Genomic DNA, 20,636 nt, shown 5'->3' on the forward strand with positions numbered 1-20,636 from the left:
CTTTGCAATTATCCAGTTGTCATTTCTAGTAACCGTGTCAGTCAATGGGCAGAGATTTGTTGACAGAAAGTTGTTATGTTGTAGGTCATGTAAAAAAATATATATTTCCAGCTGAAAATGAGGTTGAATCATTCTGTTAAAAAACATTCTATCTTTAAATACCGAAACTTGGCGGGATTACTGAACAGCCAGCCTTCAGCCATTGTGGGTGGTTCATCACTGGAGGTTTTGAAGAAGACTGGACAGTCACTTGTCTGAAATGGTATAGGATCTCCTGCTTGAGCAGGTGGCTGGACTAGAAGACCTCCAAGGTCCCTTCCAACTCTATTCTGATTCTAAATATTTCACCCCTACCCAGAGAAACATTAGTTTGTGTAGACTCCCTCCTCAGTTCAGGTAGTTTGAACCGTTAAAAGCCAGGAAAAACTTCATCACATTTCTAATGAATGGTTAGATTCACACATTGTGCTAAGACATTATTTGTTTGCTTTAGCATACGGTTTGTAAACCAAAATTCATGGCTTAGCATGCCATTACTTGTTGAATAAATGACAGCTGCTTGGATATACTCAAAATGTGGAGCTGCAAACCACAACTTAATAAACCACAGGGGTCAGTTTTGTTTAAGACAGGAGTGGGCAACTATGCCCCCTTTACTACTTATATAAATATGGCTGGTTCAGGAATTCTGGGAGTTGAAGTTCACAGGTCATAAAGGGCCAATAGTTGTCCACTCCTGAGTTAAGATATGGCTAACTTTGATGGCTAACTCGAACCTGTGTGAATCCAGCCACGGTGGCTCATTCAATAAACCATGGTTGAAACAAATCACGATCTCTGTGATATCTGATGAAAGCCTAGTTTTGGAATAGGCTGTGCTTCCTGACTGATCTTTGATGATACCAAATAAAGCAGATCTACCTAAAAGATGTGAAATACTTTACTTCTATTTCAAATTGGAACCAAACACTTGTCATTTTCTCTGAACGCTGCAGCTGGCTCTGGATGAGGTTATTTGTCACTTTTATCTTTTTTCCCCCTACATCAAAATGTACACTTATTAGAATTCATTCTGGATTGTATTATGAAAGTGTTAAGTTAATGCAATATGCATACAAAGTGCTTTTGAGTGACGGATGGAGCGTTTTTTATTTGTAACCTGACACCATCAGGGATCCTTATTTCGATCAAATATAGATGGGGTGGCGAGACGGATGGCAATAGGAAAGGTGTAGAGAATGAGTTTCAATTTTCAAAGTGTGAATATAACAAAGGCTCTTCAGAACCCATGCAGCAGCCTTCTTTTCCATTTTTAAAAGAGCTATATTGATTTGTACCAAGGACAGCAAAGATCAATCCTATTTAATAACTTCCCCTATGGAACATGACTTGGGACATTTGAGCCACCCAAGTGTTTATAGTTTTTCCTTTAGAAAAAAAAAATGTATGGATGAATATTTAAAGATTAAACTCCATGTGTAGCTGCACCCCTGAATGCATGCTAATTGTCTTGCTTTGCAAAGTATATTTTAAAAAGAGCAGGATAGCAATTAAAGGCACCCCCTCCGGCTTAAAATAAGAAGCAGAAATGTGATTTGCAAGGGTTAGAGACATGTAGGTGGACAAGTCAGGTGTGTTTGGAAGGATGGAATAAAAATAAGGCATTTCCTAAAGTGCAGCGTAATGTTATGCTGGTGTTGATGAGAAAATCCCATTTTTAAATGTTTTCTTTTCTTTTTTTTAAAGGAGTACAAAGCCATTCTGCCACACAGCAGCCTGAAACTTTAAAACAATGCTCTATTTTCGGTTAACAAAAAGCCTGTGTTTATGTTTACAGGAAGTAATATTTAAAACAAATACAAAAAAAAAAATGTCCTCCCACGAATTTTCCAACTCCATTTGCTGCAAATGCACAGTCTTGGGCTTTCATGAACATATGTGGAAAGCAAGGAGGGTTAAATGGATGGCACTATTCCAAGGATGAGGACTATCCCAGTTTTGGCCAGAAACAGAAGCAGCATTCCAGTTAAAAAAGAAAAAGAAAGCTAGTTGCACAGGAAATCTGTTTTGAATGTAACAAGGGTTTGCTTTTTTTTTTTTTTTTTAAGGAGGAAATTCCAAGGATGCCTGGGTAGACTCTGTATCACTGCTCCAAAATTGTGTTCCCTTTTTTTTTCCTGATAAATGAGTAGATCAAGCGGATTGAGGGACAGAAGGTAAGGAAGCTCCTATTGTTAGGAGAATAATAATAGATAGTTGAAATAGGAGCTGCTTAGATGATCTTACGTGGTTGACACGGTTACGTGACATCTGTCCCATCAGAACAGACAGAAGAAATGTGGTATGGGTCCTGTCTACTAAACAATGTCACCAGGTGAAACCCAGGAAAAAAGCCTTTTTTGCAATGGCACCTGCTGTGATGATCTAGGGTGTGGCACGAAGGCAACACAGTCAGATAATCAGTAGGAGTCCCTTTATTAGCTCCAACTTTGCCCCCAATGTCCTGGTTACCGTCTGGCTGGATAAAAACTCTCCCAGGAACAGCCTTTGACTGCAGAGAATCCAAAACGTGGTCAACAAAAACTGTAACTATAAGTCCAATCAAGGCAAAATGAGGTAATTAGTCCGGCAGGGCAGGAGCAAGAATCCCAGACTTGAAGGCACAGCAATAACTCAACATAGTTGGGAGGACGCCAGGAATACAGATAACCAAAGTCAACACAAGATAAGCTCATGCTTTCTCCCAGCAGCTGCCGCAGTCAGCATCCAGTTCTTTGAAACTTTCATTCCCAGGTGTGGCTAATGAAGGGAATCAGGGCCCTTTCCTTCCCCGTAAGCCATGACACCCACGTTGGTCTCTTTTCCATTCCTCCCTGCATGCCCTAGGATGAAGAGAGGGTGGGCCTGGGTCTTCCTCTGAACTCCATCTCCCTTGTTCTACCTCTTCCCTGCTCTGCCCAGCCGGACTTTGCCCTTCCCCAGTTTCCTTCATAGCCAACAGAGCCACACTCTCACTTCCCTGTCAGCTTTCATCTTCCTCCTCGGATTCAGACTCCGACAGGGGCATGACACCTGCTCAGTGGAACATTGTTTTCCCTCAGACCTAAGATAGATGATTGACCTTCTCAGCTTTTGGTCAAATAGTCCTGTCTTGATTACTGCAACAGTCTTTACACAGGGTGGTCCTTGAAAGATATCAGGAAGGTTCAATTGGTTGAAAATGCAGCAGCCTGATTTGTTTTATGCAAGTCTATATTTTCACTTCTCTTGCCAGAGCTGTATTGGTTGTTGATTTGCCTCCAGGTCCAATTCAAAGTGCTGATTGTCACTTTGAAAGCCCCACCTGGCTTGGGGCCAATTTACTTGAAGGACCATCTTCTCGGTGTCAAGATTTGAAGCGTAGTTAAGCTGCTCTCACTTTTACTGCTTCTCAGCTTGGCAACAAAATATGGGGGAGGGAGGGAAGGGGCAATTGGAACATGGATTGTAACCATCAAGCACTCAGCCTGTTGGAACCAAGGTCACTTCAGCAGGTATACCCCAGACTTTCCAGGCATCTTCTCAGAACAATATTACGACACTTAATTAGACAATGTGACTTGCACTAAGTGGAGGGAGGGAAGATTCTATACTTTAGTTACATTGAATTGCACAGGAATTAGCTAGAGCTGGTTTGGCTTTCATTCTGTGCCAAAATGATGATGTACTCAATAAAGTTTTGCATTAAGAGATCAAATCAATAGTGCTTACTGTGTTGGGTTCATCAGTTGCATCCTCAATACTCAGTTTACATCTACCCGACCCACAAGTAGAGCAGGGGAGCAGGGAACAGTGTAGGTGCCCTCTATCAAAGAGGTCCTTCTAATGGTTTGATTGTAGTCACCAGGGACTTGAGGAATTTTTGGGTTATATTTAGGGGATTTTAGTTCTAAGCTGCCTGGAGTCACTCTGAGTGAGTTAGGCAGCCTTGTAAATGTTTTAATGAATAAATTATTACAAATAAGACCCAGAAGACATGGATCTGCTACCATGCCTGGTTTTTTGACAATGGTGGGGAGCTCTTTCAGAAGCTCTACTGAACTGGTGCAGAATAAATTATGCTGTTGATCATGATTTTATATATATTTTAAATTAATTATATATAGTTTTTATCTATTTGTATATTGGTTTTAAAGTTGCTTTTTATTGTCCCAAAGGGGTGTCTTCAGCTCTGAAGAAGCTTCTTGGATGTGAAGTGAAATATCTTCAAAGATAAACCAGAAAGTCTAGTTGCCTCTTGAAGAAAAGCACCTTTGGGATAACCATGACCTGGAGGACTGAGATTCTCCATAGGCACTTGCTTTTTATTGTTTTTCACCTGTTGCAAAGTGCTCAGAGTCACTTAGTGAGATGGACAGCCATACAAATGGAATAAACAGATAAATAAATAATGTTGAGCTTCTCAGTTATTCCCTTCTCTTCAAGGAGAAGGCTTGGTGCCCCATGCAACCTTTCCTTCACCCCTAAGTTAGCCTGAAGTGAAAAACACCACTCCATTATTCATATTGAAGTAAGATTCTAGAGAATATTTGAGGTGGGTGGTTGAGTGAACAAGCCCCATTTTGTCCTCCCTCTCAAGGCATTAGAATAATCTGGTTTATCACTGGGCAGAAGGATGAAGAAGTGCAAGAGGGGCCAAAGAAGCCGGTGTTTCTCTTTGATAATCTTCAGAATTAGAATATGCTCAGTATTTTAGAGATGAGCTATCCTAGGTGCTGAATTATATATTAAGCTTTCACTTACAGGTAGACCTTGACTTACGACATTTGTTTAGTAAGTGTTCAAGATTAAAATGGCACTGAAAAAAGCAATGTACAACTGATCAAGGAATGAGGATGTTGCAACAGTTGTAAGTGTGAAAAACAGTTACTTTTTTCCAGGGTTGTTGTAACCTCAAACAGTCACTAAATGTGCTGTTTGTAAGTTGGGGACTACATGTGTAGGTCAGCAGGGCTAGACTAGAAGTTGACTCTCAACCTGACAGTAGATACCAATATAGAGTAAGTCAATGTTTAGCTGAAATATTTGCTGAGTTCTCAAATTACATTTTCCCCTCTTAGTTTTTCAACAGTGCCTTTCCCACCCACAGTAGAAAAGTTGTTGTTCTTTTAAAAAAGACAAGATGATAAATTCAACAAAATTAAGACTATAAGACTTGTGGGTGGAATGGAAGAAATTGCTGAGCACAATGCTAATGCATAACATTAATACAGCAACACGTGCAATGTCCTTTCCCTTTAAAATAATTGCTACAGATTATTGAAAATGTTTGTGGCTTTTCCCAGAGGGAATTTGCAGTGTGTTCCTACCCACCTGAAAAAAACAAAAATCTGGAAAAAAAACCTCTCTGTAAAACCAAGAAGAAATTTGTTGAGCTTCCCCTCATTAAGCATGACTTAGATCAATGGTTTGTTATAAGACAACCTCTGAAGCTACAGCAAAGCTTTGTGGCTTTTTTAGACACAGAGATCTGCCAATTCTCCCCCTTTTTGTGTGTTTGATAGAACTTCCCTCCCTGGTGATTCATTTGTGAGCTGCTCTTGATCTCCTCATGCCAAATGAACATGAAACTCAAAATATCCCTTCAGCAAAAGTTCCTGAAAATGTTATTGGGCACTTGTGAATATCTCTTTCCCTCTTCTTACCTGTTTTTTTTTTAAATTTATTTTTAGTTCTCCCTTTTTCTTTTACTCACTCATTTCATTTTATTTCATTTGCAAGATTGTCGTCTTAATCTAAGGACAGATATGCAAAAGATAAAAGCTTTTATATGCCATCTAGAGTCACTTTGCAGAATAAGATGGGTGGCATATAAATTCGGGATAGATAGATAGATAGATAGATAGATAGATAGATAGATAGACAGACAGACAGACAGACAGACAGACAGACAGACAGACAGACAGATGATTGGATGGATGGATAAGAGGGAAGGAGAGAAGGAGGAAAAGAAAGGGAGATAGATGAAGGATTAGATAGATAGATAGATAGATAGATAGATAGATAGATAGATGAGATGGAAAGAGGGAGGGAGAGAAAGGGAGATAGATGAAAGAATAGATCGATAGATCGAAAGACAGACAAATTATATTTGCACTGCGAATTCTCCCTCATTGGATAGGTTCACACAACTTTTGAGACTAAGATATGGTTGTCACATGTGTGATTAAATGCATTTGTATAAAACTTGGTGGTGTGGCTGATAAGGGCCCAGTGGCAGTATCCATAGCACTTGCTTCCTCTGGTTCCAGGTATAAATCATTTTCTGCTTTTACATGTTATGTCAATCTATAAAATAATGAAACGGGCTCAACATATTTTGTAGATGGAGCCCCTAACCTTAAGTCTATAAGTGACTTGATTAGCATGTTGGCTTGAATGAACCCTTGTAAGTAGTTTCTAATAAAGGAGAATATTTGTAGGTCAGGGTTGAAATGGTGGTAGAGGAGTGTCTTTGGTGCTCTCTGAGCTTGGTTGTTTTCTTGCAGACGTTTCATTACCCAAATTAGGTAACATCACTAGTGCCAGTCATATAAATAAATAAGTGGTTTCTATTGAGTGAAACTAGCAGTGTGCAAAGATAGCTTTGGAAACAATGGGAAGCCACATTTTCAGACACAAGCAACCAGAGCTGATAGGAATCTGTCCACCAATTAGTTGGGTTGGCAATATATAAGCCAACAATGTATGTTTGTAGCTTTAAGGCAAAACCACTGTATTGATTTATACTATATTCCAATTGGTTGATTATATTGCAAATTATCATAAGATGGAGCTAGAGATAATAGCTTGCTCTCTCTGACATTCTGTTGCTATCTAAGGTTCTCTGTTGTATTTATGCTGTGCTTATACTTTGATATTTTTGTTTACTGTAAATGACAAAGGTAACCGGTAAGAAGACTTTGTAATTGGATATTATTTGGACTGTAAAACATATATGACCTGGACCATTTACTGGACTGTGCTATTTCTTAAAGTAAACTTTAACTCAATTTAGTGTATCTGTGTGTGGCTGAATAATTATTCATAGCTACTCTCATAAACATTTCCATGTGCATATCCTTGTTACTCAAGGGTTATTCTGTACATATCATAACAAGAGCCACATGTGAATATGTTATAAGACTATCACCAGATTGCTTGGCTTCCCTTGAAAACAATCAGATAAGGGTTCGTGGTTCTTATGAGGAGGTTAACCTTATGCCACCTGAAGCTGTGCAATGACTCCAAGCTACACCCTCGCTTGACCCCTCCTTCCAGCCTAACTGCAGTTTCCCAACACAAATTAACTAAAGAGATACAGTATCCTGAAGATGTTTCAAGGTAGTGACTAAAGACTTGACATCCTCACTCATTCTCTGACATCCAGAAACTTAGGTTGTCTCTTCCATCCAAGAATAGGCTAAGAAGACATCACTCTGGATTCATTCACAATGTATTACAATATAAAAGTGGCTAGTTTAGCTTGGGTTTAACATGTGAACCAGTTGGTGGGATTCAACATTTTTTTACTACTGGTTCTGTGAGTGTGGCTTGATGGGCGTGGCTTGGTTGGTGTGGCAGGGAAGTACACTGCAAAATCCCATTCCCTCCCCACCCCACTAACCTGCTTTTCAGCTCCGTTCTCCTGTGCAGCGCAACAAAAGAAGACCCAGCCAATCAGCTGGGACTTGGGAGGCAGAGAATAGATGGGGGCGGGGCCAGTCAGAGGTGGGATTTGCCGGTTCTCCAAACTACTGAAAATTTCCGCTACCGGTTCTCCAGAACTGGTCAGAACCTGCTGAATAGACCACCTCTAATGTGAACCCAGGCATTATGTCAACCTAGTTATATTTCAAATTTCCTTTTCCTTCTAAACTCAACCGCTTGTTTCATCCATGCCGAGACAAAATTGGAAAAATATTTTGTTGGGCAGAACTGCAGTGCTCTCAGCGAGACTCTGTTAATCTCCAATGAAGACATTATTAATATTGAACCACAATTTAGTTAAAATTACAATAACTGCCCTACTGTATTAAAATTAATGGATTCCAAATGGTCAGGGAGCACCAAGGACTCCGCACACAGACACAAGCAAAGTATATTAGTCCTCTAAGATCTGGAGACCTTGAGTGCTGCTTCCCACCCCACACACATTTGTGTTGATTTTTGTGGTACAGAATATTAATGCTTCCTCAGCTTTATTATTTTTATTTTTTTAATAACCATGCATTTTTTCTGAATCATATTAATAAGTGCAGCAAACAATGTTGTAGTAGCAATAGCTGGAAACAAAAAGGGAGCTTAATGTCATCAGTGCAAAATGTTGTCTTTTGAATGACTTTGTGTTTTACTAACCTTTGCATTCACATCTGGTTATCTTTTAAGATCACACCCACATACCCATATACAGGTAGTAGTCCTTGACATAAGACAATTGAGCCAAAAAATGTCTGTTACTGTCTGCTAGGTGAGCTTTGCCTCCCCTTTACAACCTTTCTTGCCACTATTGTTAAGTGAATCATTGCAGTTATTAAGTTAGTAACAAGGTGGTTAAGTGAATCTGGCCTCCTCATTGACTTTGCCCGCAAGAATGTCACAAAAGGTGACCACGGGACACTGCAACCATCATAAATATGAGTGAATTTGCCAGTTCTCCAAACTGCTCAAAATTTCCACTTCCAGTTCTCCAGAACTGGTCAGAACCTGCTGAATACCATCTCTGACCTGTACTCTACCAAAGATTTTTCTACAAGTACTCAACATTCCCTGTCATGGTTTTTGTTTCAGAGCTGAATTTAATCATAAGATTCCTCTTGGAGTGGCTGTACATTTTAAAGGCCTCTTGACTCTCTTTTTTTCAGAGTGGGGGATTTTTTTTTGGGGGGGGGGGGAACCAGTGTATGTTTATTGTGCTTATTGTCTGCAGATATTTTTAAATCCTGGAGCAATTACAGCTGTCACGGGCAAGACGAGTGGTGACAGTTTGATTTATGTATATGTACTGCAGATCCAAAAAAGAGGGAGGCAGGAATGGAGAGGAAATGGAGCAATTTCTGGCATACTAAATTTCTGTGTGCTAAATTGAATGAAGCATGTAGAGCTTTGTTTTCTTCAGAGTAGAGGAGCAATTCAGAATGGCAACAGCACTGAGACTTATATGCCGCTTATATAGTGCTTTACAGCCCTCTCTAAGTGGCTTACAGAGCCAGCATATCGTCCCCAAACAATCTGGGTCCTCATTTTACCTATTTTAGAAGGATGGAAGGCTGAGTCCGTCTTTAGCTGGTCAGGATCAAATTCCTGGCTCTGGACAGAGTTAGCCTGTGATACTACATTCTAACCAATAAGTAAGTAAGTAAGTAAGTAAGTAAGTAAGGAAGGAAGGAAGGAAGGAAGGAAGGCAATAGCACTTAGACTTATATACTGCTTCACAGTGCTTTGCAGCCCTCTCTAAGCGGTTTACAGAGTTAGCATTTTGCCCCCAACAATCCGAGTCCTCGTTTTACTGACCTTGGAAGGATGGAAGGCTGAGTCAACCTTGAGCCAGTCAGAATCGAACTGCTAGCAGCAAGCAGTGAGTTAGCCTGCAATACTGCACTCTAACCACTGTGTCACCATGGCTCTAGAAAGAATGGACCCCCACTATAGTTAAGGTGAATTGGGCCTATTGGAGTCTTCGGGCAACTTTTGGTGTTACCAGACAAAACTGGACTACTTGGTCTAAGGGACAGGGTTGTAGAAATCCTTCCTCTAAATCAGGGATCCCTAAACACTGGCAGTGAGCAGTGGTACCAGGACCAGTCCCTGCCTATTCGGAACCGAGCCACCCAAGTGAATGAAACTTTATCTGTGCATGTGCAGGATCTAGATAGAGTGCTAAATCACACACACACACACACACACACACACAATCACACACCAATCCATGGAAAAATTGTTTCCCACCAAATTGGTCCTTGTTGCCAAAAAGTTTGGGAACCACTGTTCTACATCCAAGAAGGAAATGGTATCCCTCCAGAAGTTGGGGAAACTGCCGTTCCCAGCAACCCCAATTAGGACGGGTAATTCTGAAGGATGTTGGGAGCTGTATTTCTTCTCCTCAGGTGGAGGAACACAGGTTACCTAACCTCATAAAAATGAGTATCTCCCCCACCCACTCCCCAAAAATGAAATTATGTAGTGACATTTCTATACCCATGGACTGTTAGATATTTAGGTATACCACAACAAACAAAGAATATTTAGAATGAATAGAATGAATGAGCTGGAAGGAACCTTGGAGGTCTTCTAGGTTGGCTCAGTCCCTTGGACTGCAAGGTGATCAAACCGGTCAGTCCTAGAGGAGATCGACCCCGATTGCTCTTTAGAAGGCCAGTTCCTGAAGATGAAACTCAAAGACTTTGGCCACCTCATGAGAAGGAAGGACTCGCTGGAGAAGAAGAGCCTAATGCTGGGAATGATGGAGGGCAAAAGAAGAAGAAAGGGACGGCAGAGAATGAGGTGGCTGGATGGAGTCCCTGAAGCAGTCAGCATCAGCTTAAATGGACTCCAGACGATGGTAGAGGACAGGAAGGCCTGGAGGAATGTTGTCCATGGGGTTGCGATGGGTCAGACATGATTTTGCAACTAACAACAAGTTTGGCTCAATAAAGGAGAATATATGTAGCTTGGGTTGAAATGAGGGGTCCTTCGCACTCTGGAAGTTTCGCTGTTTTCCTGAAGACATTTCATGACCTAAACCAGGTAACATCACTACTGCTAGTCATCACTAACACTAGTTATGTTACCCAGTTTGGGTCATGAAATGCCTGCAAGAAAAGAACCAAGCTCAGAGAGCAGCAAGGACCCCTCATATTTGACTTGATTGTCTGTTTGGGGGACATAGTTTATCTCCAGAGAGGAGATGCATGACGGTTTCTCCAGCAGTGAAAGGGAAGCCACCTCGCTGGGCAGCTTGTGTGGAATTTATGGAGATCATTTTGAACTCCTTGGAGAACAGTTCAGGAATAAACACAATTCTTATTTTAGAGCTCACTTGTGAAAATATTTGCTTAGTGACTTGCATCACTTACAAACCAGGTCTCTAGGAGACTGTAAAAGAGAAGCAGTTGCTCCTTGTTTTAAGTGCCTCCTAAATTAAAAGGAAGGTATTTAGGTGGAAGATATATGGTTTTGTGAGGAAAAGCTTGCTTCTTAAAACTACCACCAGCACCAGGGTATATATGGAAGAGTAGCCAATAATCCGGTGTTGCCCAGGTATTTATTAATCCCAATCCTGTATTAGACAGGAAAATCCTGTAGTCAGGACTCACACTGTTGTACTGTCTCTCATGCAGCATTGCAAGTCTTCTATTCCTCTCCTTGGGAGTTTCTTGTTTACGCTGGTGAATCATTTTTGTTTTATTGCACTTGGCCAATCACCTGACGTTTCCTTGGAGGGCTGAGAGGGAGCCCCCTTGTGGAGTACTGTGAAGCCATTACCATGGCAAGTCCAGTGTGCTGTACAGTAGAAGCCATTTTAAGGCAAACACACACACACACACACACTGAGGGATGTTAGGGGTGTCTTACCCACACAGTATTTGTTTCCGGAGCATAACTCATCTGTGTATCAAGTTTGGTTGAAGTTGCTCGAGGCATTCCAGAGTTATGCTGCAACATACACACACATTAATATTTATATTTGTGTGATATATATATATATATATATATATATATATATATATATATATATATATATATATATATATATAATATGTGTGTGTGTGTATATATATATGTGTATATGTGTGTGTGTGTGTATGTATGTGTGTATATATATATATATATATATATATATATATATATATATATATATATATATATATATAAAGGCCATTACACAGCCCATTCTACCAACATTGGAACTCCATCTAGGCAATCGATGAGGCTTCATTCATCAGCTTCAGGCCAGTCTTCAGCTCTGTGCTTCACCACTTGTGAATGAGCACAGAGCACAGAGCTGAAGACACAAGCCTGAAGATGATGAATGAGACTTCATCGAAACGTTGCCTAGATACTTCCAATCTTACGCGGGAGAAAACCCGAATAACCAAAGATAGACAGACAGACAGATAGACAGACAGATAGATAGATATATGATTAAAAACTCCTCCATAATGGAGAAAATTAGAATTCAGAGCCAAGGAAGACACCAAGCTGCCAAGCTATACTTGGTTTCCTCTTGGTTATATTGTTAAGACACTTGAGGAATCCACTTAGTGCTGTACCACAGACACAATCAATAAACTCAGGTTTTATGGAGCTCATGATTGCTTCCCCTTATCTTAAAGAGCCTCCAGCTACCCAGAAGGGACACCTGGAAGATGGGGTTAATATTGATGTATGGGAACCAACACTATTCCAGAGTCATTCAAATCCACATGTCTTAGAGCAGGAACTTCAGAAGAATGATCCCATCCTTCCACTGCCTGCAGAACTGGATCATATTAAGATCCAGAAGAAGTGGGCCACACTCTTTCCATTTCATGAGGGAAAACTAGCTGAGCCTTCAGTTTTTCTTCACTGAAGATACCACTGATGGTATCTCCATTATCTTTGAAACAGATGTGGGGAGAATAGAATTGATTTGAGGATTTAAATCAAATAGGTTTCTTATTTTATTGGTTAGCATTTAAAATCTCAACAAAGTTAAATATCCTTATCTTTTTAAGAGCATAAGTCAAACTCAATTAATGGAGATTTTTGTGGAGACATCTAGGTCTCCAAACTTGGCAACCTTAAGTCTTGTGGACTTTAACTCCCAGAATTCTCCAATTGGCTGGAGAATTCTGGGAGTTGAAGTCCACAGCTCTTAAAGTAGCCACGTTTGGGGGTCCCTGGTTTATAACTTTGAAGCAAAGAGAAATTCCCCAGGTGCTGCCACCTGGTGAGGCACATCCTTAATCTTCCCCCCAAAATGTAACATGCTGCAGTCATCTTTGCCAACAGACAGGGCACTGTCCTTCTCTCTCTTGCACATAAGATCTTCATCCAGGCTCAACCAGAGATGAAGTAGAAATATCTGCACACGTCTGAGGTCTTTTCTAACTTGTTATTTCTTTTACATTGGTTTTTTTTTTAATGTCAATTCCTTCCAGCTGATTTATCATTGAAAGCATTACATCAACATTCAGAGGAGTCAAAAGAACAAGTGGACGTTTAAGCTGTCTTGTCAATTTCTGGAGTTGATAATACTGATGGCTGACATTATCTCCTTTTGGCCTGGGAGTGAATGGCTTCAGCCGAATCCAAAGGAGTTGCAAGTGAACACAAACAACTCCTGAATATAGTGTCACGCAGAACTGTCAGGGGTGTCCAAGTTCACACAATAAACCATAGTTTACTTAACCATAATTAACTGAATAAACCTCTGCAGGCTGGGTTTGCACAGCACAGCACAGCACACCATAAATGGTGATTTGTGTAAACTTCAAGAGTTCTATTTCCACATCTAAGCCCAAACCCAACTGCATTCATTTTATCTTTGACTTTTAAATGAAATAGAATTGAATTAAGAGCTCACATTCAAGTCCAGTGTGGTTTATTTGTGGTTGTGCACGAAGTCAGCTGCTATGATTTGTAAACTATGGTTTGGTGCTGTGAGCGTGAACCAATCCGTTATAGTCGATTCCAGAAGTGCAATCCCATAGAGTGATCCTGCATGAATAAAATATGGAGATTCAATTAAAGGTACATATTTTTCCCCCACTCTGAAATGTTCAAGGATGTGACATACTAGCATATTTTCTCCTAGGAAAATTGCAGTTGGAGCCTAAAATCACTGGACTGTATGGTTTTCATCCCACCCACCCCTTTCCTCTCGATCAAGAGAAATAGTGGAAAAAAACTCTACCAAAACATCATAATCCTTTATTTTTCTAGGCTGTTCATCTGCAGCTTTTCACATTTTCCATTTGGAAATCTTTAAAAAAAAAGAGAGGGGAAATGAAGAAACGATAAAGCTTAAAAAGGCATCCTTCTCCCTTTGTTACCCCTCCCAGCACAAGCAATCATCATAAGACTTCATTGTTTTATGAAGTGTCTTCTCTGCCTGGCAGATATCGGAATGCTTGAGATGAAGTGGCACAGTTAGCAAATTAAATAATGTTTTACAAAGTACCGGATGACTCTAGAGACCAGCAATGGGGTAACGAACTCTTCTGCATCTAGGTCACCATTTTAGAACCCAACAGCTCCTGTTGGTAGCAATTTATAATAAGGTGGGGGTGTTTAATTGCTAGCAGGTGTACTGTGTGAATTAAATTAGCTACATTTTCTAACCCCTCAACCCACCCAAGCTTTCTTTAAAAAAGAAAAACACCTGTAAATGGCTGGAAATCAGGACCTAAAGACACCGAGAAAGGAGCAAGAATGGTTTCTCCCCATCACCACTTTTTCAAAGGATTTAGGCCAACATTGACCAGGTTCAACCCTAGGCTTATCCACAGTTAACATAATCCAGGCTTTCCTTAAAACTAAGTCTTTTGAGAGTTCCAAGGAGATCCAGGGGAAATCATTAAAAGCATAAAAATGGGAAAGTTAGAATATTTCGAACCCGGAAAAATATGGCATACTTCACTTAATCCAAGTGAAGGTCCAGGCAGAATAAGAACATTGTGACTTCAAAATCTAAGGGACTGGTTTGGATAAAACTCAGCATCACTTTTTCATGTGGCTGTTGATAAAAATAGGATCGCCCACCTGATCACCAACATCCGATGATGGATATGGAAGAAGGAGAAGGAGGGGGAGGGGGAGAGAGAGAAGGAGATCCCATTAGTCAACCCTAAAGGAAATCAGGAAGGACTGTCCTTTGGAAGGACGGTTACTGAAGCTGAAGCTCAAATAGTTTAGCCATCAAATGAGAAGAGAGGACTCCTTGGAAAAAAAACTCTGATGTTAGGAAAGATGAAAGGAGAAAGGGATGGCAGAGGGTGAGACGGTTAGATGGTGTCATCTATTCAATGAACATGAATTTGGACAAACTTTGGGAGTTAGCGAAGAACGGGGAGGGGGGGACATGGGGTCGTTGAGGCCTTGGCATGGCTTAGTGACTGAATAACAACATGCACAAAATGCTATTTCAATTGGTGAAGATGTGTTGGGTCTGTTATATGAATACATGGATTGTAAAGGCAGAGAGAGAGGTTCCTTACTTACAAGCCCCCATTCATAGACCCCAGGATAACTCAATTAAAGTGAGGCTTTAAAAGAAAAGAATTAAACATTAACTGGATTTATACAATATACTAAGGCATAATGTAATTAGGACTGGTATAGCATTAATCTGCTGTGCCACTTGTAGTAATATGCGGGTTTAGTACTAATATGTTAATGAGTAAATTAACATATTGATACATTTATGAATGCACTTCCACAAGCGTTCAAAACATCTATTCCCTTTCATGCTTTTGTAAAAATCAATGTCACTTTTTCCAGCCTGGTCTCCTGTGTTCAGTGTGATCTCACCACAAAGGTTGTCTTATACAATTGGGCAATATTATTCTGCAGAGTGCAGGACATGTTCCAATATTAGAGTGCTCCGGACATTTCCAGAGTCTATTAATCCTTACCCTATTCTATAAGCTAACACTGTATGAAAAAAAATAAATCCATATTCCAGATGAAGGCACCAGACTAGACACCAGGAGTCTTGTGAGTTCTAGTTCCATTGTAAGCTCGAAGGATAACTGAGAGATTTTTGGGCCAATCCCAGGAGACTGAGATTTCTAATCTTGGCTCAATCATGAGAGCTGGTTGGCTGACTTTGGGCCAATCCCCAGGAGACTGGGAGTTCTAGTCCCTCCTTAAGCATAATAGCCAGCTGCGTGCGTTTGAGCCCTCCAGGGGGAAATAATGAAATATATATGTGTGTGTATATTTATATAATGCGTATAAAGGGTGGAAATATAACTGAATCCTGCTGCAAGTCATACTGAGCTCTTTGGAACCAGCAAGTTTCCATTTATGTGTACTCATTTATTATGTATATAGTTATACCAGTTTATATTTATATGTTTGTTTGTTATGTTCATACTTATATTTATTTTCTCATACATGCTTGATAAACTAAACTAAATAAACTAAAGAAAGAAAGAAACAAATGAATAAATAAGGCAAGCACCCCCTGATTTTGGAGCTAGTGCCTCCATTTCAGTTTTGCCCACCCTACAGGGTTGTTGAAGGGGAGGCAACCCCAGCAGGGCGAAACCCCCCAGCCAGTTGCATGTCCACCCTACAGGGTTGTTGAAGGGGGAGGCAACCCCAAGCAGGGCGAACGCCCCCCCAGCCAGTTGCACCAAGGCAAGCTTCGGGGAGAGGAGCGGGAGAGAAAGTATTCGCAGAGGGGGAAGAGAGGTGGACCGGGATGGGAAGAGGATGGGAAAGGTGAACCGGCGCCTTGTGGGTTAATCCGCGCGCATCCCTCCCCCCCCCCCCCCCAAGCTCCTCGTGCTCCCTCCCGGCGCCCTGGGCTGGAGCTGAAACGGGCGAAAGGAGGCTGGCTTGCTCCGCGCCGCCTGCGACGGGGAGCCCGAAGTGCCGGTCAGTGATGGACTGGCTGCCATGACAACCCCGGGAAGTCGAAGTCGGCGCGGGCGTGTCTGCGTTAGCCGGGCGGCCAGCGGGCCATTCCGGCACTGGGGGAAGAACCGAGCCGGCCAGCCCGGGGAGAGCGCCGAGCCGGCCGGCTGAACCGGAGGGAGGGAGGAAGAGGAGGAGGAGGAAGAGGAAGAGAGGGAGCCCGCCAGCCGGCCAGCCGCCTCTGCTAAGCCAGGGAACTTCCGCGGCTCGCTTCCATCACCCCAGCCGGGGAAGCAGCTGGGCTCGGGTCGGCGGCGGCGGAGAGAAGTTGCCCGCCTACCCTTGCGGGGGCTTCGGCTTTGCAATTTGGGCTCGTCGGGACCGTCGCCTCTCCGCCGGAGACCGGGACTTTGGGGAACTCTTTGGGGCCAGCGGAGCTTGCGGAGCGCTCCGGCTCCGGCTTCGGCTCGCCAAGCCAGGGATGCCCGAACTGCGCCTTGCAAAGCGGGGCTGGTGAAGCAGCCGAGCGGCCGGCCACCTTCGCCGCTTCTTCCCCAGCTGCTGCTGCCGCTGCTGCTGCTTCTCTTGCCGGCTCGGCTCGGTTCTCCACCAAGCAACGCCGTCTCTGGATTTCGAGGGGCTCCGCCGACCCCCCTCTGGAAAATCTCCGTCGTCACCCCGTCTTTTTTGTTTGTTTGTTTGTTTTCTTTCCTGCCCCCCTGTTTTTGGGGGCGCTGCTTGGTACCCTTTGGGTCTGCGCTTTTGGCCCCGTCGGGGCTGGATTTGGCGAACGGCTAACTTCCTTCCCCCCGCATCCCAGGATGGGGGTCGGGGGGTGCTTGGTTCTGCCCTGGCGGTGCCTGGTGGTCGTGTGTCTCAGGCTGCTCTTCCTTGTGCCCGCAGGAGTGCCCGTGCGCAGCGGAGATGCCACCTTCCCCAAGGCCATGGACAACGTGACGGTCAGGCAAGGAGAAAGCGCCACCCTCAGGTAGGAGCGCGGGCTTGGCCTGGGGGGCAGGTGGGGGGGAGGGGGGGGCGTTGGGGAGAGGAGGGGGTGTCGTAGTCCTGGGGGAGATGGGGAGACCGGCGGCTTGGAGGGTTGTAGGTTATGGGGATGGGGGTGTTATGTCTAAGATCCTTTTTGGGGTGGAGGGAAGAAAGCAAAAATAAAATAAAAAATAGTTGCCATCGAGTGACTCTTGGCGGAGTCGGGGATGATGGGTCTTCTATTGCTCTCTTCTCCTCTTGCAAGAGGTTGGGGACTAAGGCATATTTCTGCTTTACCTTCTTGGAGGTGTGGTTGAGGTATGGAGTAGATTGTCTCCTCCACGCAGGGCTGATGAACCCATCCTGGTCAGATGTTTGCTGGGATAGTTGGTTCTCAAAAGCCTTGAGCTTTTCTGGAAGGCGGAGAAGCGGTGCTGGCTGGGTTGTCCTCTCCTGGCTGCTCTTCGGAGGAAGAGGAAGCTGAAGGGGAGGTGAAGCTGGAAAGGTTTGCTGCCTTTTGAGATGTCTGAGTTCAAATCCGGTTGAGCCAGGGGTCTTAAGACTTTTCTCCATTCTGGGAATGATATTTCTCGGTTGTTCCACTCCCGAAACTTGGTGCTCAAAGTCTGTTTCCAGAGAAGCTATGGAACTGCTTGTACCTTGGAAAAGAGGCCCTTAGGCCAGGGGTGCCCAGCCTTGGCAACTTTAAGACTTGTGGACTTCAACTCCTAGAGTCCCCCTTAAAATTGTCCAGGTTGGACCCACCCCCCTTGCCTTAGGTTCAGAGAGGCCCACAGCAACAATCTGAGTCTTCGGAAAGCTGATGTCATGTTTCCACCCAGCACTGTTAAGCAATGAAATCCATAATTTGTTGATACAGCAAGAATTAATAAGCTTAATGTACAGCGCAGAATGATATACCACAAGGATTTGCGTAACCGGTCTACAGATGTAATACCAGCTTTATGCCACTTTTAATGCTTATGGGCTTCTCAGCTAAATTTTAGAGATGTCAGAATATGATGATGAAGTTGGAAAAGTGCTATTTTTTAAAAAAAATTCCCCAGAATTATAAAGAAAGGTTCTTTAGAAAAATGGAGAAATGCTTCGATCAGAATACGTCTGCGTTCCTCAAATATCTGACTAAATTATCTGACTATTTCTGACTATCAGTAATGAACGATATAGAATATGCCGAAACTCATTACTACTGAGTTAACAACGTATAGTTGATGTTAGCTGTGTGTAAAGGAACTACGCCCAAGTTAGGCCACGAAGCTTTAATTTTAATTAGATGGGTGGTCATGTAGATAGGAAAACAAAACAAAACCAAATCTTAGTGATAAAGGGTAAAAAACACAGAGGGTAAAAAATTGGGGAGTTTTACATTTTTCTTCCTTCTACCCCTTGGTGCCCTAACTAGAACCTAGTAAAAGGTGATGTCAATTACCATACAATGATGATGATGATGATGAAGATGAAGATGACAACTTTTCCTATAGGCATTTGGCATCTGTTAACATGTGGGCAGAAACCCCTTCCTCCCTTCTATACTCAGGACCATAGGGTTAGCACATCCCAAAACACAATTGAAAGAGGAAGATCTCGAAATGGGTATCCACGCTTGCTATTTGTTGAAATTGCATGTTGTGTTTTTCCTTGTTGATCCCCTTATTGGTAATCCACTATGACCCACATTTTGGAGGTCTAGGAAAAAGCGTGACAAATTATTTTGCCTTAAGGGTAGTACAGTATTTTAGAGAAAGACTATATGTTTAGCATATGTTGTATAAATCTTGAGTTTGGTTCCAGGCTTCTTCAGTCAGTGTAACTATACTAAAGGAGAAAAGGATGATGTCATTCTATCCAAGACCCTGGTGGATCATTGCTAGTGATTGTGGCCAGTGATGGGCCATGTAGACAGACTGTTGGACACAGTTGGGTTCACACAATGTGATCAGCCATCTGGTTCTTGTAGTTTGGCTTTAAAGCCAGCTATTGTAGTTTATAACAGCCTAACAGGTTTAGGACATGTTCTTAGTAAGCACAAAATGAATCTAGTGATTACATAATGGTAGGCGCGTTCTCTGTAAAAATCAAATGTTTTTTATTGGATTTCTTTATGTTTTGTGCAATAATTCAGTAGACTTAATGTATTTTACAATATTGAATTTCTTAAGCAACAGAAGAGGCCCTAGAAAATGGAGGCTCTTGCTGGTAAATTGAAACATTCAAAGATTCATGTGTTCACGCAGGCGCGAACACTCGGACAAACAAAACACTTATTATTACTATTGCATTGTACCACTAGTATAATTGTTGAAGAAATTGTTATTTTCTAGAGGAAAATGAAGAGTCCTGTAAAACAGGCAGGGAGCGAAATGAAAATTCTAATAAATCCTTTTGTTGGGAAATATTTTAGGCCATTAGGAAGGGATTAAAAAAAAAAAGCTTTGCATAATTTTATAACTGAACATGAACCTAAAAACTTCCTTCCAGTTCAACAGTTAATTGTTAATAGTTGTTAGGTTTGGTGTTCCTTTCAAAAATTTTAATCTAGCCTGACCTATTTTGCTTGTGGGGTGCAAGGATTTTGTTGTAATCCTCAGTGTTTTCTCTGACTAAATTAGGGCAGCAGGATTAGGATTTCCCATCCATATTCATAACACAAAGGACGATGCATAACAGCACACACTACTCCAGGTTTCCAAACCAGGTTGCAGACTAGTGTTGTAGCTACCCATTGGTTTTGAGTTAACCTGCACAAAATGCTGTCAGGCAAAAAGGAAAAAGCTAGCAATTCTTCTGGGGTTTTGGATTACTTTCCTCCAGTCAGCTGTTCCTGCAAATTTCCTTTCCTGCACTGACATATTCCCTCTCTCCTTGTCCAACCATTGCAATGCTTGTTAGCAGATCTGTATTCATGTTCCTTCCCAAGGTTCAGGCTCTGGCTCACCATTCCAATGAAATATTCATCTCATCTTGATGTTTGTAAAGTTCAGAGCCTGAACTTTTTCTTCCTCTGAAATTATTTATTTCAGAACTCTGGACTATAAAAGTATAAT

General features: G+C 42.1%; 1 protein-coding gene across 5 annotated transcripts in view; it reads left to right on the forward strand.

Moving 5' to 3' along the window:
- Window positions 1-20,636, forward strand: part of NTM (neurotrimin) — a 785,771-nt gene that overhangs the window by 446,524 nt on the left and 318,611 nt on the right. For 4 of the 5 annotated variants that reach the window (XM_087970093.1, XM_026678598.2, XM_087970094.1 and 1 more), the window contains exon 1: window positions 16,542-17,572. In XM_087970093.1, coding sequence (XP_087826219.1) covers window positions 17,406-17,572 — 167 coding nt within the window. In that variant the 5' untranslated portion in view covers window positions 16,542-17,405. Of the gene's footprint in view, window positions 1-16,541; window positions 17,573-20,636 lie in introns of those variants that run through there. The other variant, XM_026678596.2, reaches the window with a different exon arrangement.

This window comes from Notechis scutatus, chromosome 7 (assembly GCF_049901735.1).
Source record: "Notechis scutatus isolate UNSWTSFEM ecotype Mainland chromosome 7, rNotScu1.2, whole genome shotgun sequence".
In the NCBI taxonomy this organism is placed as follows: Eukaryota; Metazoa; Chordata; class Lepidosauria; order Squamata; family Elapidae; genus Notechis; species Notechis scutatus.